The sequence below is a fragment of the Equus caballus genome, chromosome 6 (genome assembly GCF_041296265.1).
Source record: "Equus caballus isolate H_3958 breed thoroughbred chromosome 6, TB-T2T, whole genome shotgun sequence".
NCBI classification, from domain to species: domain Eukaryota; kingdom Metazoa; phylum Chordata; class Mammalia; order Perissodactyla; family Equidae; genus Equus; species Equus caballus.
In genome coordinates, this window is record NC_091689.1 from 39869544 (window position 1) to 39892695 (window position 23152).

Sequence of the window (23152 nt, forward strand, 5' to 3'; positions counted from 1 at the left end):
TCAAGGAGGAATGTGAGATTCTGGATCTCATTTTCATGAGCACAGAGAGCAAAAGAACCACATGTCCACTCCCAGGCTAAGAAAAAAACAGAAATTTAATAGAATACCCAAACTTAGCATTTATCATTGACAACAAAAACATGGCCCCTCCAAAGAGGGAAATAGGCGCTGGGGAAAATGTGTGAGGGAGATGGGGGGGTCGTCCACTCCCTTGTTGCCTTCAGGGGACCCCAGGAAATGGATCACAAAGTTTTCATTCACATCAGCCTCTGAGAGGTGGCCCCATGCACCTGAGTGTCCCCGCTGTGTCCCTGCTGTAGTTCAGCTGGTCTCAGGAGCATCATCTGCCACCACCACTGGGCTCTTTTTTGGGGGCCTGGTGTCTGGATAGAGAGAGGAATTTCCTACGGGGCCTCCCCCAGAAACACAGCATACTCTCCCCCCTCCCCGCACCCACTGTACCCTGTGCCCCAGCCCCGGTGCTGAGTGCTCAGTCAGCCAACAGCACCCCATGTCTCTGACACAGGGGCTGATATTTAGTGTCACCCACTTCACAGAGGAACAAACCAGTCCCAGAAATGCGAGGGGAATCGCCCGTGACAGAACTGCTCAGCGGTGGAGCTGGGGCCCCAGCACCACAGCTGTCTGACTCCCCTGGCCCAGACTTGGCCTGAATCTGTACTGAGCCCCTGGATTCAGCCACTGCCAGTCCAGACACTCACTCAGCCCTGGGCGGGAAGATGACTGGCTCTTCTTGTCTTTGAAGAAGAGTCGAATCTTTCTGGGCCACTGGTATCGTGGCTCCAGCTGACAGGACAGGCTGTAGCTACAGGACAGAGTGGAGTTGTTGGCTCCCAGGAGCCACGCCTGAGCTGTGCCTCCCAGAGCCTCCCAGCAGCTGGAGTCCCAGGGCCCCAGGAGTCACCATGCAGCCAGATCTGAGGCTGACCATGGAGCCACGGCCATGGACACTGGAGCTGGTCTGCAGAGAGAGTCTGCCCTGCCCTCACCCAACTCCTGCCCCGCCTCACCTCGCCTCCTCACTCAGGGGCTCCACGGCCTGGAACCAGGCCCCAAAATGCTCATCGGGCTGCACGGTGTACAGATTCGCAGCCTTCTGGACCGTCTCGATATCCTTGATGAATTTGAATTCCTGGGACAGAGGAAGGACAGGATGGAGACATGGCCTGGGTGGGGGACCCTGCAGGGCTCTTGGAGGGGGTGAGGATGGGGACAAGGAGCCAGTGTGGGGCCTTTGCCAACTTGGGAACTCTCCTTCCCTGCAATTCCAGTCAGGACGTGCCTGTTCTCACAGTTGGCCCGAAATAGATCCTCTACCAGGAAGGGGTCATTGATGCCAGCCCTTCCCCCACCCGCCAACGCCATAGGATCCCCAGCTCTGTATATCAAACTCTGTAAATAAATGTCCGACCCCAGGGATTGAGCTAGAGGGCTTGTTATGAAAGGGGGGCTCTCTCATTCCCACACACCCACACTCACCACAGTGAGGCCGCAGCTCCTTACCTCATTCCGACAGCTGAGCACATTGTCCTGGAAGGCAGACAGCCAAAGTCCATCAGAAACAGCCCCCTTAGCCCAGAACTAGCCCCCATCCCACCCCTTCCAGTGTTGCACTGCTGCCAGTGGGCAGGCCCTTCCAGAGACCGGACTTGGACCTGGGCCAGGCTCTGGGCTCCAGACCTTGGGGCAGAGGAGCTGAGACCTTGTAATCTAACCCTCTCTGATGACACATGGGGAGACTGAGGCCTCAGGCAGGAGGGGACAGATCAGCCACTGATGTGCTTCCTGACTGGGAGGGGCCCGACTTCTTTTCCCTCACAGGCAGGGCCAGAGGGAGAGGCTGAGTCCAGCTCAGACACCACCTCCTGCAGCCACACAGCCAGGCAGCTCTGAGCCTCAGCAGCCCTGGGAGCCTGGATGGCGGCCTAGGCACAGCCTCCCATCACTCATTGCTGAGATGGGCCTGATGCCCTGGCTTCCACAGGAGGCTGGGAGGCTCTGCAGAGAGGACCTTTCCAAGTGTGAGAGCTCAGGGCTCAGGCAGGACTCTCTCCTCCCAAACCCTCAGGAGCCTGATCCCAGGGCCCCACCTCCAGGCTCACTCACCTCCACATAATAATCCGTCTCATCATGCAGCAGCTCCAGGTAACTGAAGATCATCTCAAGGGAGGGGATGACACCCTGCTCCATCAAAGTGGGGATGGTGATGAGTTCCAGCACTCAGGTGCCCCCATGAACCCTCCCCTGAAACCCCTTACCCCAGCCACCTGCCCACACCAGGCTCCCACGTACAGTAGCCTAGGACCCTCAGGAACCCCCACCACACACAATTCCCTCCTCCCCTCCCCTCCAGGAACACCAAACTCCCCCAGTCATGTCCCAGGGCTGGGTGTGGGCCAATCCCAGGGGGTGTGGCCCCTGTACTTCCCCACCCCAAAACCATCCTGCTCCCAGCCCTTCCAGGCCTCCTCCTGCTCACTGCCAGTGCAGGCACTTCAGGCTCGGCAGCCACAGCAGATGTGCTGGAGGAGGAAGGCCCCTCTCCTGGGGCAGGCCTCTAGCTGGGAGGGGGAGCACCCTCTCCTCTGACTCCTGGGCACCTCCCCCCCAGGCACCCTCACCTGCTGCCGCCGCCTCTCCCGGGCTCCATGGCGGCCCCTCTGTGCAGTGGCCAACACAGAGGTCGCCTCCTGTCAGTGCCGAGGACAGGGTCAGAGAGGCCCTGCTCCCTTCCACATGTTCCCTCAAGGCCCCTGACCTCAGACCCTGGCCATCTGGCTCCAGTCCCCTGCTGCCTATGTTGTTCCCACCTCCAGGGTGCTCTGATTCTAGACCAGTCCTGGCTCCAAGACTCACTCTTGTGTGACCTTGGCCCTGCCCAGGCCTCCGTGAGACTCTTTCCTCATCAGGAAAGAGTGGGGAGAACTCCACCTGCCTCCAGGGCTCTCCTGAGGACTCCCTGTCATCTGACTGTCATCACTGCTCTCCCCTCAGCTCTCGAGGAGGAGCCAGCACAAATCTCCTCCCATTCCTGTCCTCCCTTGGACAGTTTCACCCCACTGTGAGGCCTGCACCATGTCATCTCCCTCCATTTCCCAGAGGAGGAGACCGAGGCCCACAGAGGGGCAGAGACTTGCTCAAGGACCCACTGAGGAGAGGCCACTCTCCCTCCCAGCCAGAGTCCCTGTCCCCGCTGCCTTCACCCCTCACCCTGCCCCACCACTGACCATGGTCCTGACCTCTGCACTCCCAGAGTGTGTCCCAACAATAGCCAAACTGAGACATGGAGGGAGAGGGCAGAGGGTGTTGGTGGTGGCCGTGCGGCATCTCCTTCCTGCCCCACTGACAGGGGTCTCTGAACCCCAGGATGGCCTTACCATAGCCTCACTTCCTAGGATGCCCTCAGGATGTTCCCGGCCCCCTCCCACACCCCTCCTCCCAGATCTCCAGCCCCAGGTTACCTTCAGGAACAGTCTCTTGCTCACGTGCTGCTGTCCCCTGCACCACTTCTTAAAGGTGTAGGATCTCTCCCTGGGGGAGTGGGGAAAGAAAGAAAGAAAGATTATGGGGTGGTTGAAGGGCAAATCTCGTTTGTTTGAGATCCCAGAAGACCCAAACAGCCTGGGGCCTGGATGAGGGATTTCACTGGGTTGCTCTGAGCCCCGAGGTCCCCATGGGACTGGGGAGGGGCCTCTCCTGTTGTCATCTGGGGCCTCCATTCCCATATCTACCACATAGATCTGTTTTGAACACTCTTGGTTTCAGTTGGATGGAGATTTCTGTTGCTGCAAAGGAAACACTTAAGAATCTCCAACTGGGTTCAAGTCAGGATCTGATATTGAAGGAAATGAGTTCCTGGGCAGAACCGCTGGCCTAAGGGCCCTGAGAGGCTCAGAGACCCAGGAACCAGATCAGTCCGTGTCCCAGGCATTCACTGTCTCCCAGGTGGTCTAAGCTGACTGCGGGGGCCATGGCCACCCAATGCCGGGTGCAGGGTCCACCTCCCCCTCGTGGTGCTTGGATGGAGAGCAGCCTACCCACCTGGACACTTGTCCCCAGGTGTCTTTGAGACGCTTAGTGGCAGGGCTCTGCAGAGCAGAAACGATCGTGTGGAAGGATGCGAAATTTCTGAGGCCTAGGCACCCGTAGGGAAGGGAAGAGATTGAGGTGTGAGTGGGGGCTGGAGCTCTCCAGCTCTGGATTCTGTCCCTCATGGACTTCTCCTGTCCTGGATGAGACAGATGCCCAGGAAACCCAGGGAGGGCACACCTGGGACCTGAGGAGTAATACTGCCAGGCACAAGGATTTTTAGCTGAACACAAGGAAGGAGCACAGGAAGGAAGTGAGCTTGCCACCACCAGGACCTCAAGTCAAGGTCAGTGTGGCCCTGGCAGGAGTGTCTAGGGCCAGTGCAGGGACTCAGACCACAGACTTCAATATCAACAGCTGAGAAACAAGAGGCAATTCCCATGACTCCAGACAGGGCCTCCATGGGCCTCCCATGACTTACATCGGCCACATGAATCCACAGCTCCACCATCCTGGCCCTGTCGTGCGCTGTCATGCCCAGGGCCCCGAGGCACATAGCGATAACATTGTTGGCCAAGGTGTTCGTGTGTGCCACAGTGTCACGGATGGTGGGTGCCAGGTACTTGTGGTCCCTGCGGTCTCGCTGGGACCAGATGGAGCCCAGGCAGTGGGCAGGCACCAATTTCTTGAACAGCTCCTGAGGAAGATTCAGAGTGTTGCCAGCACTGCCTCACCCCAGCTCGGCATCCATGGTCCTCCACAGTCCCAGGCGGGTTGAGGACAGAGCGGGAGCTCAGGAAGCAGAGGATGTGATCTCTGAGGTGTGTGGGATTCCCTGGGTTTTGTCTGTGTCCACTGAAGGTGTCAGCACAAGATGACCCGGGACACAGTGCTGTGCAGAAGGGAAGGCATTTGCTCCCAGCCCCATCTCACTTCCTCCAAGCCCCGGAAAACAGCCCTCACCGGCCCACCCCAAGGGACATCTTCCACCCATAGCAATCCCCCTCGGGTCCCACTCCCCATTCCCATGCACATTTCCCCGAGGCAGGGAGAAGCACCGGCTTTATGTGATTGTCTCCGCTGGAGTCAGTACACATCACATGCCTGATGTGTGCTGAGGATTTGAAGGCCCCCTGGGCACAAGCGTGATCGGCCCAAGGACCTGGCAGCACTTCATTGAGCTCCCTCCTGCACCAAAGGGCCAGACCCTGCCCAACTTCCTCTCTGTTCCACCTCATTCATCGGCACAGCCACCCAGTGCAGCAAGTGCCCTTAGTGTCCGGCTCTGCCATGCACGTGGGGACAGCGAGCGCTTGGGGTTAAGAAAGTGCCCAAGTCGCAGTGTTGGTAACGGGGGAGCAGGAATGTGGACCCAGATCATCAGATTTTGGATCAGGGAATGGCAGGTGTGGGGCAGCTCATGGCACAGGAAGGCAGGGCCCCCCTGCCCTGCAAGCCCCGCTGCTCACCGCCTCCATCCTCGTCAGCTGCTCTGCCACCAGCCAGGGAGGGAAGTCCAAGATGTTCAGCTTCTCCTCCCTCAGCTGGTTTTCGGTGGTCACAGCCCAGGGTCCAGTGGGCTCTAGTTCAGGAGCTGGCACTGGGGCTGAAGCTAATGGTGCCCCTTCCTCCAGCCCTGTAGGGTCCGATGCAGGTGATGCTGGCTCCAGCTCTGCCACGGGTGGTGGGGCTGGAGCTGGAGATGGTTCTAGCCCAGGGGCTGGTTCTGGCTCTGGCTCTGGCTCTGGATGTGGCAGGAGCTTTGGAGCTGGCTCTGCAGCAGGATAAGGAGAAAGTTTCACCCACACACCTGACAGTTTTTGTGCCTTTCCAAAGACAGGAAGGACTCCACTGCCTCTAAGGGAACGCTAGCCCATGAACCTCAACACAGACAGTCTTCCCAGACTCCAGTCCCCTCACCTTTCTGTTTGGCCTCAATGGCCTTCAGGTGCTCCAGGTGTCCTGGCAGAAGGTAGGCATGGCCCTCCACATGTGAGCCACCAAAGCTGACATGCAGAGTGGCCAGCTGCAGGGTCCAGCATGGAAACTGTAGGGGCTCCCTGCAATCCTGCCCTTGGCCCAGCCAGGTTCCCAGCAGGAAATAGATAGCACTGCGGGGAGGCAGATGGGCCAGAGAGTCAGTGGCCCGGCCTTTCCTTAAACACAGCCCGCCTGAAGCACTCTTGTTAGCATCTGGGCCCCTGTGTCATCCCCTCCCCCTCCAGAGGAGGGGCCCATCCCAGCCCTGAGCCCCGGCTGGCTGTCCTGGCAGTGGCAGGCCTGCTCATCCAGCAGGCCGAACACAGAGTCTGTGAGAGTCTCTTGTTCCCACCGACACTCTCCTCCCCAAGGGTCTGGACACAGCCCACCCCAGCCCTCCATGCAAATGGGCCACTGGAATGAAGACTCCAGCAGATCTGTGAGCAGCTTGCTCACACACCTCCTACTATGGACCTGGTGGTGGCGCTCACAAGGGGTGGATGTGGAGAAAGGGAGGCAGAAGGAGCTGGGACTCTGCTGGGATTGGGTCTCTAGGAGGCAACTCAGCCCAGCCTCCCTTCCGGTTCTAAGGGGGCCTGGGACCCATGCATAGCTCTCTTTGAGTCCAGTCCTGCTGGAGTGGAAGCCACCAGAACTCAGCCTTCCCATGGGAATCACAAGATGGGTGAGATGCAGGGTTCTCCCAGGCCTGACCCGGCCACAGCCTCCATCCTCTCCCCGCACCCTGTTTGCTAGAGACAAGAGGCCCTTCTTCTCGACCCAAAGACCACTCACTTTGGGAGGTGGTGTTGTCTTCCAGCATCCTGCACACAATGGGCCAAGCTGCCTCCATGTGTCCCAAAGGGGGTGAGGGCATCGGCCAGGATGGAGGGTAGATGGGACCTAGGAATGATGTCAAGTGTGACTGACTCTCAGATTAGAAAGGAGGGCCAGGGAGGCTGTCTGCTTCATTCACTGAGTGACACTTAGTGTGTCCAGATGCCCTGCACACAGTACGTCCTTCATAGACATTGTTAAATGAACTCCAACCAGAACCACCCCAGGTGTCTGAGTGGGCCTGTGGCCCCTCTGTGGCCCTAGAGATCCCTAAGTGGCTACACCAAGGACAAGCACCAGGACCAGCTGGATGCCATCTCAAACTCCTTGACAGGGTGCTCTCCAGGTGCTTTTCCAAACTCAAAAAGCCACAAGCCAGTGAAGTCAGAGGAAGACTACTTTTCATGGGAGGCAGAGAAATAATCAACACCAGCAACCACAGCATGACCCAGTGCCCTCTCTGCAGAGCCGGGCACCAGGGAAGCACCTGGATGGCTGATCCCGTTCATCCCTGGGAGAAGCCTAGCAAGTTCATCCTCTGACACTCCACATTTCAGAGGAGCCAACTCAGGCTCAGAGAGATGTGGTGACATTCCCAAGGCAAGACACACAGCTGGCAGTGGGCAGAGTCACCACTGTGCTGAGGAGGAGGTGGGCAGTCACCTGGGAAACAGCTGGTCCAGCACCTGGTGGTCTGTGCTGGAGCCTGAGTAGCTGCAGAGGGAGGTGATGACACTGCAGAGGACTCTGCTGGGGAAGGCTGGCAGCACAGACTCTGAGAGCCTCTGCATCATGCCTGCCTGGAGGGCCCGCATCCTGCAGGCCTCAGTGACAGACAGAGTGGACTCATCTTCACTCTGGGTGGGACGAGGAGGGACACAGAGTCAGGGCCACCACTGTGAACCACCAGCATTATCGAGGTCTGCAGCTGACCCAGGAACTCCTAGCCCCTCCCAGACATCTGCGACAGGAGAGACAGGAGCTCCCACACTCAGCAAGGCTCTGGGCTTTCAAAGTACAATCGGACTTTGGGCGGGTGAAGGACTCCACATTGATCTCCCTCGAGGCCATTTGCTCGCTGAGGGACAACAGAGCTCCCTCTGTGCAGAGCGCCAGCCCAGTGAATCCTCAACAGACACGCCCTCTCTAGAGAGGAGAACAGAGGCTTTGGCATGCCAAGTGGCTTCTCTAGGTCCTGTGGGTCAGAACTGAGAACCGCCTAAACTGGGGGCTGAGGGACAGCCTCTCTAACTGCCTGAGGCTTCATCGGACCCTGACCCGGAGGGAAATATTATGTGGCCACCTCACCCCTCCCAGGTCTGGAAACAGTGTACAGGGCAGTGACACGTTCTGAGAATCCCTTTGACTTCCAAAACACGCTGAGGGTTATTTCTCTTACATTAAAGGGAGTTTGGAGACCCTCCTTATCGAGGTTCCATGTTCCAAAAAAGGCAAAATTCAAAGATACTCAGGGCCTATTGGGAAGTGACAACGACATCAACGTTTTCTCTGATCTTCCTAGGGAAATGCAAAGAGTGCCCTCCTACCTTCCTATGCAGCTGGTGGGGAGGAGTGGAAGTCCAGATTCCTTTGGGACTGTGGGACACTCAGGGGGGACAGCCCTGTTAGGGTCCCAGGAGATGGGCAGTTTGAGTTTGGATTCTGGGCCTGCCCTGGTCATCTCAGGGTTCTGGGTGGGAAGACCTCTCCGTGCCCACTCTCACCTCAGAGCAGCCCAGGTGATTGATGGTGGCGCGGTGCAGCTGGCCCCTGTCCAGGGAGATGGAGTACCCGAAGCCATCCGCCAGCTCTTCGACCACCTCCTGCGTGCAGCTCTGCAAAGACAGTGCCCGAGAGGCGGGCCAGGAGGTCTCAGGGGCCTGCCTCGACTTGGCCACAGGAGGTAACCCCAGCACAGATCAGGTATCGAGCAGCATTTGCATAGACCTCCAGCCAGGCAGGGAATGAGATGACAACCGGATGGCCCGGGGCTAACCTATGGGTAGAGGAGCTTGGTTCCCAGCACCCACTCTCCCATCCTGCTAGCCACCACCTAGGCTGGGAACATGACACACTGCCAGGCTTCCAACACCGAGCAAATGGCTCCTACTCAGGGTGGGTCCCCGCTCTCTCCCGCCGTCCCTCACTCACTCCCCTCCGACACACAAGGAGGCTCAAAGGGGTGTGGGGGTTGCATCCAGTTGTGGCCTAACCTGGTTGGCTTTCCCTGTGTTACCTGAGTGCTCCTCCTGCCAATTAGACAGAGGTGGTGCAGGTGGGGGCCAAGCCAGTGTCTATAGTGACTGAAAAGGCTCTTTTTCTTGGCTTTCCTGAAGCCAGAGCCTCCACAACTCGGGAGACAGCAGGAGAACATCCTCTTGTCTTCAGTGTCACCACTCAAGTGGGCTCGATAGGATGCTATGTCTAGAATGTGGGCGCCTGGAGACCAGTGTGCTAAGTTCTGTTGGGGTCTGTCTCCAAGGAAGTGAGGTCACTTCTTCAAGTTTCCCTTACCTTGGCCCCTTCCTTCAATCACACCCACCAAAAACCCCTCTGGGATCTTGGCTGCTCACCCTCCTTGCCCATGTCACCTCCAGAACTGTACACAAATAGCCAGCACAGATCCCAACACAGGACCTTGAGATGGAACCAGGGTTCCAGCTTGAGGACATGCAGCTGAGTTCCAACCTCTTTTTTCCTACAAGCTCTGTGTCCTGGAAATGCCAATGGGCCTCCCAGGGCCTCCTCAATCACCCAACCTGCACGATGGGGACGAGGCCAGAAATATCTTCCTCGGGACATCCTCAGGTGTAGAACAGACAATAGCGACAACACCTGTGGTCTGGTTTCCATGTGTCTGATGCACACACTTAGAGATGAAAGAATGACAAGAAGGGGTGGGATGTAGTGTGGAGTACCCCTCAAAACAGGACTGGGTTCCAGCTCTGTGACCTTGAGAAAGTCACTGCCCCTCTGGGCCTCATTTCCAGGTCCGCACCTTTAAGAGGTGGAAATTAGGGGAAATTCAGATACTTCCATTCACTGGCATGAAACCTTCCACAGTCTCCTGTTTGACTTACAATCAGACCCAAGTGCCTCGTGTCGGCCTATGTGGTGGGCAGCCTCCACCATGGCTCCCAGTGCTTCTGCCTTCTGCTGTGCATGTCCTTGTGGAACCACAAGTGGTCAGGAACTGCCTTCTGAATAGAATGCAGCCAAGGTGATGGGATGGCCTGCAACCCAGGGTTAAGAACAAAAAGCCTGGCCCTTCCTTCTTACTCATTGGCTTTAGTCCCCTCCGTCTTTCCCTCCTTCTGTTTCCATCTCTCTCTCTCTCTGCATCTTATATCTCTGGAACTGGGGGAGCAAGTGTGCATGCTTTCAGTTGTCCTATGAAGATGTTCCATAGGAGAGAACGGAGGGAATGATCGGCCAACAGACAGGCAGGAACTCAGACTTTCAGTCCAAACAAACCCCGTCAACATGCATGTGAGTGAACTTGGGAGCAAACCCTCCACAAGTTGAGCCGCAATAGAGCCACAGCCCCTGCTTCACAGAGACCTTGAGGCAGAGGCACCCAGCTAAGCTGTGCCCCATTCCTGGCACACACACTTTGTGAGATGTTAAGGATTTGTATTTTCTAGGTGCAATGTCTTAGAGCAGTGTCATCAGAGAGCGACGGGAAAAGCACAGTCTGCCAGTTCCTGCCCTCTGGCCCTGCCTGTCCCCATCTGCCCTCCTCTCTCTTCTCAGGCTCCTTCCAGCCACACCGCCATCTTTCTGACATTGTCTGGTCAGACCCACTTCTTCCTGTGAGCCTCTGCGCCTGCGGTGCCTTCTCCCTGACACTCAAACTGTTCCCAGACACAGGCAGGCGTGCCTCTCATCTGGCACCCTGCTCACAGCAAATGTCACCCCTATGATGCCTTTCAGAGCTTCCCAGGCACAGGCTCCACTGTCACAGGTCTCCCACCTGCAAGGGCATCTCATGATGTCCTCCTTCTTGGTCTCATCTGGATAAAGTGAGTCCATGAAGGAGGGCTTTCTGCTTGGCAGACGAGGAGGCAGCTTCTTCCGGTTTCCTCAGGATCATGACTGTCTCTTCTGGGCTGAATGTTTCCCCTCCCAAGTCCATTGTGAAAGGAAACTCTCATTCCCTTGCTTTCAAGGGTCTGGTTTCCCCAAGAACACAGGGAGACTCCCCTCTCCCTGGAATGCATCACCAGCCCCTACACCCAAAGCCAGAAAATTAGCACCCAGCTTGAAATACCACCAGATCCTGAAGTCAATCCCTGCTGAGGCCCCCCCATCCATTTTGTAACCCCATGGTAACTCCTGAGCTCACCTTTCCCCTGAGACACAGCTCCCAGCCTGCCCTTGGCTTCTTAGAGGAACAGTGGGATTTCCCAGAAGCACCCCCAGCCTGGGCAAGAAATGTTTTGAAATGTTCTCTATGTATTTTCCAGGACATGGGATATGGGGAGAAGTCATTTTGGTTGTGTATGTGCAACAGTTTTGATGCGAATAGCATCTTTTTCAGACAGAGATCAAAGAGTGGGGCTACCGGGTGTAACAAGAAAATGGATACACTGAGCCAACGTCTTCATGGTGTGAAGTCTTAAAGAGCAAAGAACATGGTTAAGAGCAGAGAATATGGAGCCAACATCTTATGTTCAAATTCCATCTCAATCACTTCCTAGATATTGGTAGAGGGCAAAGTACTTACCTCATTGGTGCCTCAGTTTCTTCATCTGTTGTTGGCAAGAAGGATAAGCGTAGCTAATTTGTGAGGAGATGGAGAGTGCTAAAGGAGTTAATGTTTCAAAACACTTGCAACATCCAGCACATTGCATGCCCTGTACGCATACATTATGAATGAAATGTAAATGTTCTTCTGACGCTATCTGTTTGCTCCAGACGGGAGACTAGGGGCTGGAAGGATGTAGACAGCACTCCCTGAGACAGGATGAATCGATGAAGGAACAACACTGTTGAAGGCATTACCAATCGCAGATCCGCCTCCCTATGGACATTCCCAAGCACAATCACACCCAAGCATCCCTCCTCTGTCCTGCATCATCTTCTGGGATTCTATCCGGGAATCACAGGGGCTTCTTGAACCCTGGGACCCATACCCACCACAGGTTCTCTTCTCTCTGGCAGCAAACCCCAGGCCTTGTCCTAATAGCTGCAGCCCACAGGCTCTGAACTCAGATCCTTTTCTTCACTTGAGGGAGATGTGTCATTCCCAGAGCTGGGCACACAGAGTGTCAGCCTTGGAGGAAATGCCTCCCTGGCCAGTGGCTGGTGGAAGAGCGCCGTGACGGAGTAGGATTTGGGGAGAGTCCTCCAGGTGTGGTCAGAAGGGGCCCAGCCAGGGCATTTGTCAGCAAGGTCTGGTTGGTGGACCTTGGTGGCAAAAGAATGGTGGGGGCAGCACGTTTTAGAGGTCCTGGCATGAGACAATCCACAGGATGGTCATGAAGTCAGAATCAGCCTAATGAGGTCCAACTTAATCCAATGTCATCTGTTCCCTGACTGGCTCACTAATGCGGGAGTGATTTAGAATAGTGATATTCATCTTCTATTATCTTTTCATTGATGGGCTAGAGCTATTATTCTTTACATAACTTGTATATTTTTACATAGGAAAGGAAAAGTGAGTTCTGTGACAATCCTTCTTGCAAAATTGTCCATAACTTATTGAATTACTAACAGAATCCACCAATGGGAACCTCACAAAAGATCCTGACCCTTGCTCTCTGGTTTAGATCTTCCTGATTGGTAAATTCTCTTGACTTCTGGCTTCTTTGCTGAGGTTCGTCCACTCAGGTCAACATAGGAGTGCAACCTCTTGCCACTTGAGAAGTAGTGGTTAAACTCTATGATGTTGTTGGTTTTGTTTCATAAGTGTGTGTGTGTGAGTGTGTCTGTTCGTGTGTATACGCGTGTATGAGACTGTTTTCTGCATCTTATCATGTGGGTCAGATTGACTCCTTTCCTTGGGAAAAATTGTCCCTAACCATCTTCTCTGGGCTTTTTTTCATGGCTTGACCAGTGCTGTCCAACAGTAGAATTTCACAATCTATCTTATGGAATTTAAATTTTTTTAGTTGCCACATTTAAAAAGGTAAAAATATACAAGTGAATCTAATTTTAATAGTATATTTAAACCCATTATAACCAAGATATTATCATTTTCCAATGCAATTTGTATAAAAATCAATAGTGAGTTAGTTTACATTCTTTTGTTTTTTTGATTGGGATCTACAAATCCACTTACAGCACAGTTTTCACTTGTAAGTTGAAATTTTTTACATATGCAGTTTCTGTGTCCCCCAACCAGAATCTAGTGTGACTTGTTACAGAGGAAATAAAATAGAACAGGTATAAGTAATGATCACTCTGAATCCAAGCTTAGCATGAACACTCAACACTGAGGAAAAGGCTGTCCCTGACCAGGGAGTAGAGGTCCTTCTGGGTGACACGGTGGATCAGCTGGTTCAGCTCCCAGGGATGCTGCTGTCGGTCACAGGGGGTCTCTGTCACACTCTCTCTCATGAGCTATTGGGTCCGGATGGTAGGTGCAGACAGCTTCCAAGCTATTGGCTTCCCTATCATTTGGACGCCCAGGGAGAGAGTTATGTGGGGACTCTAGAGAGATGTCCTGTATCCTCTGAGAATGGGTGCCAGAGGGACGGAGGAGCCAATTGAGTGGGAAGAGTGAAAAATGGAGTGGTCACCAAAAGTCGTCATGACTGGCAAATGCTATGCAAAGTGTCTCACCTGAGGGAGATCAGTCTGTAACCTAAATACAAGGGGCCCAGGTACTCTTCTTGAACAGGGATCAAAGCTGGGGAGGAGGGAGGAGGAGGATGAGCAGGAGGGAGAGGGGGTAGGGCAGGGCTGACTGGGACTCATCCTACCAGGAGCTGCTTGGACCAGACTCTCATCAGGCTCTGCAGAATTTTCTCAGTGTTGTAGAGCGTGGCTGAGCCCTTGCTCGTGTCTGTTGAATACTGGAGGTTGGAGATGTTGAAGTTGAGTGGGAGGGCCTTCAGGTCATGCCCCATAGCTTCAAGAAGAGAGGGGGAGAGCTGGCCTGAGACCTGATCAAAGTCGTGAATTCACTATCATCTGTTGTCATCTCCCCCAGTGGAACCACCAGCCACCGATGTGCTCATCCAAGCTGAAACCAGTGCATCTCTCAGCTCCTCCTCCCTCACCTCCCAGTAACACCAATTCCACTTGCAGATTGCTCCTCAATACATTCCTTCTCTTCATCCATGTCCCAGGTAGGTCTTACCTTTTCTCACTGGAACCAACATGCTAACATGCTCATTGGATGCCCTATCTAAAGGATGTTCTCCGCATTGAACATTAGAAGCATTTCTCTGAAGTGAAAATCTCACTAGGAACCCTCCTGCTCTACTATCGCCCATGATTCTCTAAGGTCTTGAGGGTTAAATACAAGTATCTTGACCTGGGATTCAAGGGCCTTCCAAATCTGGCTCCTAGTGACTCTTCAGCCTCTTTGATCTATTCACTCTGAGTTAGGCTTTGCGCTTCAGGCAAACAAAGTTCTTGTCAATTCTCCCATATGCTATGCTGTTTGTGCCTACTGGGCCTTTGCTCATTGACTTCCCTCTGCCAGGAACATTCTCCATACCCTATTTTCCTAGATAACTCCTACTCATTCTTCAAATCCCCAATTGAGCAAAACTTTCTCCAGAAAGCCCTTCCTCTTCCGATGATATGAGTTGCCTCTCCTCAAAACAGCCCACCTTTTACTATAATAGTCTGTTTATGTCACAAGACTAGGTGCTGTCCGAGGGCTGGCATGAGATTGAATTATTGGTATAATCTTTGTGATCAGCATGATTACCCTAAAACCAGAATTGCACACCTCGGCTTCCCAGCTGCCATGTAATAATTGGCTGGTGGAGGTGTGGGACTGAAGAGCATCTCTTGGGAAGGAAGGGGGGCCCCATATAGTTGTCATGGCTTCTGGTTGCTCAGATGATGAGGAAGTAGGCAGGAACTTGCTGCCTGGCTCATGAGCTGTGGAAAGGACTGTCATCAGGTAGGATCAGAGCCCCCTACAGAGTGAGAGAAACCCCTCAAGTTCATCTGTCCCCCAGTAGTAGTTGTCCCAGGACAATAATTCACAGGTGAGCCATAAATGTGAGTGATGAAAGGATTGATTGTGAGTAGAAGGATGAGCAAAGCTGTGAATGCGATGAACCCAAGAGAGTGAGTGTGGTTGAAGACGAAAGAGACTGAAGAAAGAGATAGGTAGAGGCATAGACAGAGGGGATACCTAAATGGACAGAAGAAGAGTGGCAAAATGGAGGGTCAAAGGGAAAGCAGGAAGAATAAAGACAAGGAAGAGAAGTTGGAGAGACGGGAAGAAAGAGGATGGAAGGAGAGTAGAAGGAGAAACAGGTGAACAGGCAGATTGATATCTGGCCAGATGATAGGATGGATAGATGGAAGGAAGGAAGGAAGGAGGGAGGCTGAGAGGATGGAGACCTGGGAAAATAACTTGTCCAAGTTCAGAGGGTGCTTTAAAGATAGGTTAAGGCTGAGATTACAGGAATCCTAACTCCCAGGCATTTGTGCACCTGACCCAATGCTACTGGTTATTACTTGTAGAGATAAGCATAAGGATATCAACAAGAACCTTGACCCTTACCCTCACAACAAAGAAAAATCAATTCCTGGACACTTAGAACTAAAGATGAAAGGTAAAATAATAAAACTCTATAAGATAACATAAGAAAACATCTTCAGGAACACAGGGTAGCAAAAACTTCTTAAAGAAGACACACACAGAAAAACACTCTTTGTAAAAGACAAGATTGATTAACTGGAATTCATTAAAATGTAGAATTTCAGTTCATCATGAGGCACATTACAAGAGGGAAATGGTAAGACACAGGATGCAAAGAGATTGTGCCAATTCCAATATTCAACAAAGAATTCACATCCAGAATACGCAAAAACTTCAGCATTGCAGTAAAAACACAGAGACAAACAACCCAGTTTGTTAAAAATGGGCAAAACACTTGAACAGGCACTTCAAAACACAGACTATCCCAATGACTAACAAGCACATGAAAAGGTGCTCAAATCACTAGTTATCAGAGAAATGAGAATTCAACCACACTGGGATCTTCTACACAACCACAGAATGGGTTAAAGCAGTTTTTAAATGTGGAGCTGATGGCAGCAAGTGGAGGGGAGGCTGGAGAGCAACTGGAAGGCTCATACATTGCTGTTAGGAGTATGAATTCATACAGCCACTTTGGAAAACTGTTTGGCAGGATCTATGTATTAAAGCTGCAGATACACACGCAAAGTGACCAGCAATTCGCTTAGATATACACTCCACTAAAATGCAAACATTTTTGAGCCAAGAGAATGGAGCAAGAATGAGTACAACAGTAATGTCCATCATTCCTCCATGGTAGAAATTACTCAAATATCCATCCACAATAGAATGGATGAATCAATTCTCGTATCTAATTCATGGTGGCTTTAAAAATTGGTTACGAAGTTTTGGACACACTTCCCATAAAGGCATGAGGCTTACTTTCCCTCACCTTGAATCCAGGCAGGGATGTGTCTATTTCAATGAATAGAATAGAGTGGAAATGATGTTATTTGACTTCTGAGCATAAGCCACTCTCAGGAAGCTGCTCTTAAAATCCAGCCAACATGCTGTGAAGATCTAAGGCCACATGGACAATCTCCTCATGGAGAATCTGCAAGCAGGACACAGACACCTTTATAGCAACTGCCACACTAGTGATCAGGTCATAAGACTTAGTCCCCATACAGAAGAGGAACCATATGCACTGAAGAAAATAGACCTCCAACATAAGCCCTGACACACGCCATGTCCACTTTACGCTTGGTGTCTCAAGACAAGGACTCAGAACGAGGATGCAGGAGCTCATCTCCAAATTCTTGTGATTTTATCCAATACCAGAGGGACTGGGCTGACCAGTCATTTCCTAAACCTCCTCCCTTCCTCAAGGGAATCTTTGATTCTGGACATTGACTTTATATGACTCTGGATGCTGGTCATTGGATAGTAAATTGTTGTTTTCACTTCTAATTTCTCTTCTGGATTGTTTATTCCTGTAAGGAAAAGACCACATCTTATTCAACTTCATAGTTCCAGGATTACAGGGAAGGTGATTATCACATAGTAGGTGCATAATACTTGCTTAATAAATTGATGAGTTAATTATTTCATAGGATTTTCTTACTTATCATGCAGTAGCATATTTGATGCTGAAGAGTAAATAAATAATAAAGATAATCAAAAAATTATGTTTTTCCATCTATTGCAGTAAAAAAAAAACCCAGCCATTTACTGGAATCAGGTTTTCCATAATATTTAAAGCGATGGGTATATAAATCATAAACAAACATATGAGGCAGTTTCCCATGCATAGTAATGAAACAAATACCTAATAAGATAATCTTTGATTTATCAAGCTCTATTAAATATGGAGCTTGATAAGATGTAAATGGTCAATGTAGGCAAGGTTATGATGAAAGCTACAGTCAGAAATAATGCTCACGGAAATTGAAATTTGTCAGACCACTCTAGGATCCCTCATGCTAATATGGAGCCTAAAGTTGTAGTTTGGGCCCTAAAACACTACTGGTGATTTATCTAAAGGAAAAAAATCAATGTGTCTTCTGCATTAATTTTTGAAAAAATAAACAAAGAAAAATCATAATTAATGTAAGAGCCAAATAGGGAAGGAAATAGTTTAATAAATGTCTATTTACAGATATAAAGTCATTTATATTAACATAACAAATATTGATTGAATGCATACTACGTCCTCAATATCATGCAAGATATTTTAAGACTATTATTTAATTTACTCATCACAAATACTCGAGGCAGTTACTACCATTGTCACTTTGTAGACCCGGACACTGAGAATCAAAGAGATTAAGAAATTTTCACATGATCATAAAGCCAGTAAATTATATTTCTGGACACAAACTCAGACTTATGGTTCCCAAATCTAAACATTTTCAACCATAGCATAGAGTTTTGATTTTAAAAGTTATAATTACAATGACTTGGAAATTTAAAAGTGTTGAAAATATGTGTCATAAATTCTTAAGGGAAAAATATAAGTGCACACGTAAAGATAGAACATGTCATCCAGATGCTGGTTCCCAGGTACCACCCTCCCATAAAAGATAGCAGCAATACTTGGAGGAGTGCTCGTTTCTAGAGCCAAGTCTAGGAAAATATAACATGAGCTTGGGCTGCTAGAATGCAAGAAGTGAAGAAAAGAAAAAAAAATGAGTGTGTCCAAACAGAAAAGCACACAGAATCTAATTCAATGACGGTTCCATTAGCAAAGCTAGAACAATTTGGACAACAAAATAAATGATAGTAGCATTGGATAATAACCCAAAGGCCAAAATAATTATCAATAAGTACATATTGGTACAACTAAATAATGAACACATAGGGAAGAAAGAACGACTCTTCCTTGAAGAATACTTTCAATTAAAATATGTTGAGATAATAAGGAAAAGGAAAACTTGCTACCCAATACTTGTATCTGACAAAATAGATTTTAAAAGAAAACCTGTAACAAGAGACAAAGATGGACACTACATGAAGATAAAGGGAACACTCCAACAAAAAAATATAACACTTGTAAATATCTATGCACCCAACATAGGAACACCTAAATATATAAAGCAATTATTAACAGACATAAAAGGAGAAACAGACAGTAACACAATAACCGTAGGAAACTTTAACACTCCACTTACACCAATGGATAGGTCATCCAAACAGAAGATCAATAAGGAAACCCTGGCCTTAAATGACACATTAGGCCAGATGGACATAGTACATATATATAGAACATTCTACCCCAAAACCACAGAATACACATTCTTTTCAAATGCACATGGAACATTCTCCAGGATTGATCACATATTAGGCCACAAAACAAGTCTCAATAAATTTAAGAAGATCGAAATAATACCATGCATCTTTTCTGACCACAAATGTATGAAACTAGAAATCAACTACAGGAAGAAAACCAGAAAAGCCGAAAAAATGTGGAGATTAAACAAAATGCTACTGAACAACAATTGAGTCAATGAAGAAATCAAAGGAGAAATCAAAAAATTCCTGGAGAGAAATGAAAATGAAAATACAACATGACAAATCTGTGGGATAGAGCTAAAGCACTTCTAAGACGGAAGCTTATAGCAATTCAGGCCTACCTCAACAAAGAAGAAAAATTCCAAATAGACAATCTAAAAGAGCATCTAAAGGTACTGGAAAAGAACAACAAACAAAGCCCAAAATCAGCAGAAGGAAGAAAGTGATTAAAAAAATTAGAGCAGAAATAAATGAAATAGACTAAAAAAAATAGAAAGAAATAATGAAACCAAGAGCTGGTTCTTTGAAAAGATAAACAAAACTGACAAACCCTTAACTAGACTCACCAAGAAAAAAAGAGAGAAGGCTCAAATAAATAAAATTGGAAATGAAAGAGGAGAGATTACAACAGACACCTCAGAAATACAAAAGATAATAAGAGAATACTATGAAAAGCTATATGCCAACAAATTGGATAATCTAGAAGAAATGGATAAATTCTTAGAAACATACAACCTTCCAAAACTGGACCAAGAAGAAGTAGACAATTTGAATAACCAATCACCAGTAAGGAGATCGAAACAGCAATCAAAAACCTCCCAAAAAATAAAAGTTCAGAACCAGATGGCTTCCCTGGTGAATTCTATCAAACATTCAAAGAAGACTTAGTACCTATCCTTCTCAAACTCTTCTAGAAAATTGAAGAGGAGGGAAGGCTTCCTAACTCATTCAATGAAGCCAACATTATCCTGACACCAAAACCGGAAAAGGACAACACAAAAAAGGAAAATTACAGGCCAGTATCACTGGTGAACATCAATGCAAAAATCCTCAATAAAATACTAGCAAATCGAATACAGTACATTAAAAAGATCATACATCATGATCAAGCGGGTTTCATTCCAGGGATGCAGGGATGGTTCAACATCTGCAAATCTATTAACGTGATACACCACATTAACAAAATGAAGAATAAAATCACATGATCATCTCAATAGATGCAGAGAAAGCATTGGACAAGATAAAGCATCCATTTATGACAAAAACTCTAAATAAAATGGGTATAGAAGGAAAATACCTCAAAACAATAAAGCCATATTTGAAAAGCCCAGAGTAAATATCATTCTCAATGGAGAAAAACTGAAAGCCATCCCTTTAAGAACAGGAACCATACGAGGATGCCCACTGTCACCACTCTCATTTAGCATAGTATTGGAAGTCCTAGCCAGAGCAATCAGGCAAGAAAGAGAAATAAAAGGGACCCACATTGGAAAAGAAGAAGTGAAACTGTCACTCTTTGCAGACGACGTGATTTTATATCTAGAAAATCCTAAAGAATCCACTAAAAACCTTTTATAACCAATAAAGGAATACAGTCAAGTCACGGGATATGAAATCAATGTACAAAAATTCGTTGCGTTTCTATACACTAACAACGAAGTAGCAGAAAGAGAAATTAAGAATGCAATCCCATTTACAATTGCAACAAAAAGAACAAAATGCCTAGGAATAAACTTAACCAAAGAGGTGAAAGATCTGTACACTGAAAACTATAAAACATTGTTGAGAGAAATTGAAGAAGACACAAAGAAATGGAAAGATATTCCGTGCTCTTGGATTTGAAGAATCAACATCGTTAAAATGTCCACACTTCCTAAAGCAATCTATAGATTCAACACAATCCCAATCAAAGTTCCAACAACATTTTTCACAGAAATAGAACAAAGAAGCCTAAAATTTATATGGAACAACAAAAGACCCTGAATAGACAAACGATTCCTGTGAAAAGAACAAAGGTGGAGGTATCACACTCCCTGATTTCAAAATATACTACAAAGCCATAGTAACCAAAACAGCATGGTACTGGCACAAAAATAGACACTCAGATCAATGGAACAGAATTGAGAGCCCAGAAATAAACCCACACATTTATGGACAGCTAATATTCAACAAGGGAGCCAAGAGCATACGATGGAGAAAGGAGAGTCTCTTCAATAAATGGTGTTGGGAAAACTGGACAGCCACATGCAAAAGAATGAAAGTAGAGCATTACCTTACACCATGCACAAAAATCAACTCAAAATGGATTAAAGACTTGAATGTAAGACCCGAAACCTTGAAACTTCTAGAAGAAAACATAGACACTACGTTCTTTGACGTCAGTCTTACGAACATATTCTCAAATACCATGTCTGACTGGGCAAGGGAAACAAAAGAAAAAATAGACAAATGGGACTACATCAAACTAAAAAGCTTCTGCACAGCAAAGGAAACCATGAACAAAATGTAAAGACAACCTAACAATTGGGAGAAGATATTTGCAAACCATATGTTAGATAAGGGGTTAATATCCCAAATATACAAAGGACTCATACACTTCAACAACAAAAAAACCAACAACCCAATTAAAAAACGGGCAAAAGATCTGAACAGAGATTTCTCCAAAGAAGATATACGGATGGCCAACAGGCAGATGAAAAGATGTTCAACATCATTAGCTATCAAGGAAGTGTAAATCAAAACTACAATGAGGTATCACCTCACTCCGGTCAGAATGGCTATTATTAACAAGACAGGAAACAACAAATGTTGGAGGCGGATGTGGAGAGAAGGGCATCCTCGTACACTGCTGGTGGGAGTGCAAACTGGTGCAGCCACTATGGAAAGCAGTATGGAGTATCTTGCAAAAATTAAAAATAGATCTACCATATGATCCAACTATCCCACTGCTGGGTATTTATCCAAAGAACTTGAAAGCACAACGGCATAAAGATATATGCACTCCTGTGTTCGTTGCAGCATTATACACAATAGCCAAGACATGGAAGCCACCTAGGTGCCCATCAAGGGACAAATGGATAAAGAAGATGTGGTATGTATACACAACGGAATACTACTCAGACATAAGAAATGATGAAATCCGGCCATTTGTGACAACATGGATGGTCCTTGAGGGTATTATGCTGAGTGAAATTAGTCAGAGGGAGAAAGTCAAATACCGTATGATCTCACTCAGAAGATAAAAATAACGACAAACAATTACCTAGCAACAGAGATTGGATTGGTGGTTACCAGAGGGGAATCGGGGCTGGAGCAGGGCAAAAGGGGTGATTAGGTTCACATGTGAGGGGATGTATTATAATTTGTTTTTGTATGTTGAACATGATGCAATCGACACAGAATTTGAAATATATCACGATGTACATCTGTAAGCTATATAATGTTACAATCCAATGTTACTGCAACTAAAATGATAAAAAATAAAAACATAAACTAAAAATATTTTTTAAATAATGAAAATTTGCTACCAAAACAACACAGTAATGATTCATAGAGGCAACATATTAATAGGATATCAAAAGTGCAAATGGAATATTTACATGATCTAAATTATCTTATCCAAATATACACGTATACTTATATATATAAGTATATATATAAATTACAGAGAAAAGAATCATAACTTTGCAGTGAAGAAGTCTGGCAGACACTACTTTAAGTCACCAAGTTCAACATCACTAGTAATATCAATTATCAACATCATGTATCCTCTGATTAGACGAACAGGGCATACATATCACCTCTCTGGTACTTTTCCTCATAATGAATAATCTCAATTTAATCAGGAGAAAACATCAGGCAAACTTAAATTGTGGGACTTTCTACACAATATTTGACCAATAATCTTGAAAAGAATCATGGTGGTGAAAGAAAAAGAAGAAAAATTAGGCAGTCTCAGATTTCTGGAGACTCAGGAGACATCATGACACTCATTGCAGCATGATATTCCGGATTGGATACTGGAACAGAAAAAGGACTTTTGGAAAAACTGGTGAAATTGAGGAAAATTTGTAGATTAGTTAATATTATTGTATCAGTGTAAATTTCTTAGTGTTAATAATTGTATTGTGATTACATAAGATATTAATATTCATGAAGCTGAGTGAAGTACATATAGAAACTCTGTAAGTCTAAAAACATCTAAATAAAAAGTTAAATATAGCTGATTAGCAAAAGTAAGTTTATAAGCGAATATGAATTCAATTGAGCAAGCATTTATTAACTGTCCATTGATCTTAGAGCGTGGTCAACCACAGATCTTATGCTAATTATATATTGGTT

General features: G+C 47.9%; 1 protein-coding gene across 1 annotated transcript; it reads right to left on the bottom strand.

The window, feature by feature from the left end:
- Positions 1–77: 77 nt before the first annotated feature.
- LOC106781025 (ral guanine nucleotide dissociation stimulator) lies at positions 78–13940 on the bottom strand. The gene is made up of 18 exons (XM_070269230.1): positions 13794–13940; positions 13327–13431; positions 11594–11646; positions 9104–9338; positions 8592–8702; positions 7531–7724; positions 6826–6933; positions 5971–6161; positions 5520–5824; positions 4532–4747; positions 4063–4156; positions 3483–3552; positions 2643–2711; positions 2128–2202; positions 1525–1551; positions 1032–1153; positions 723–826; positions 78–383 (listed from the first exon to the last, which is right to left on the bottom strand). The coding sequence occupies exons 1-12, from the start codon at positions 13938–13940 to the stop codon at positions 3503–3505; spliced, it is 1809 nt and encodes a 602-aa protein (XP_070125331.1). The 3' UTR covers positions 78–383; positions 723–826; positions 1032–1153; positions 1525–1551; positions 2128–2202; positions 2643–2711; positions 3483–3502.
- Positions 13941–23152: the final 9212 nt, after the last annotated feature.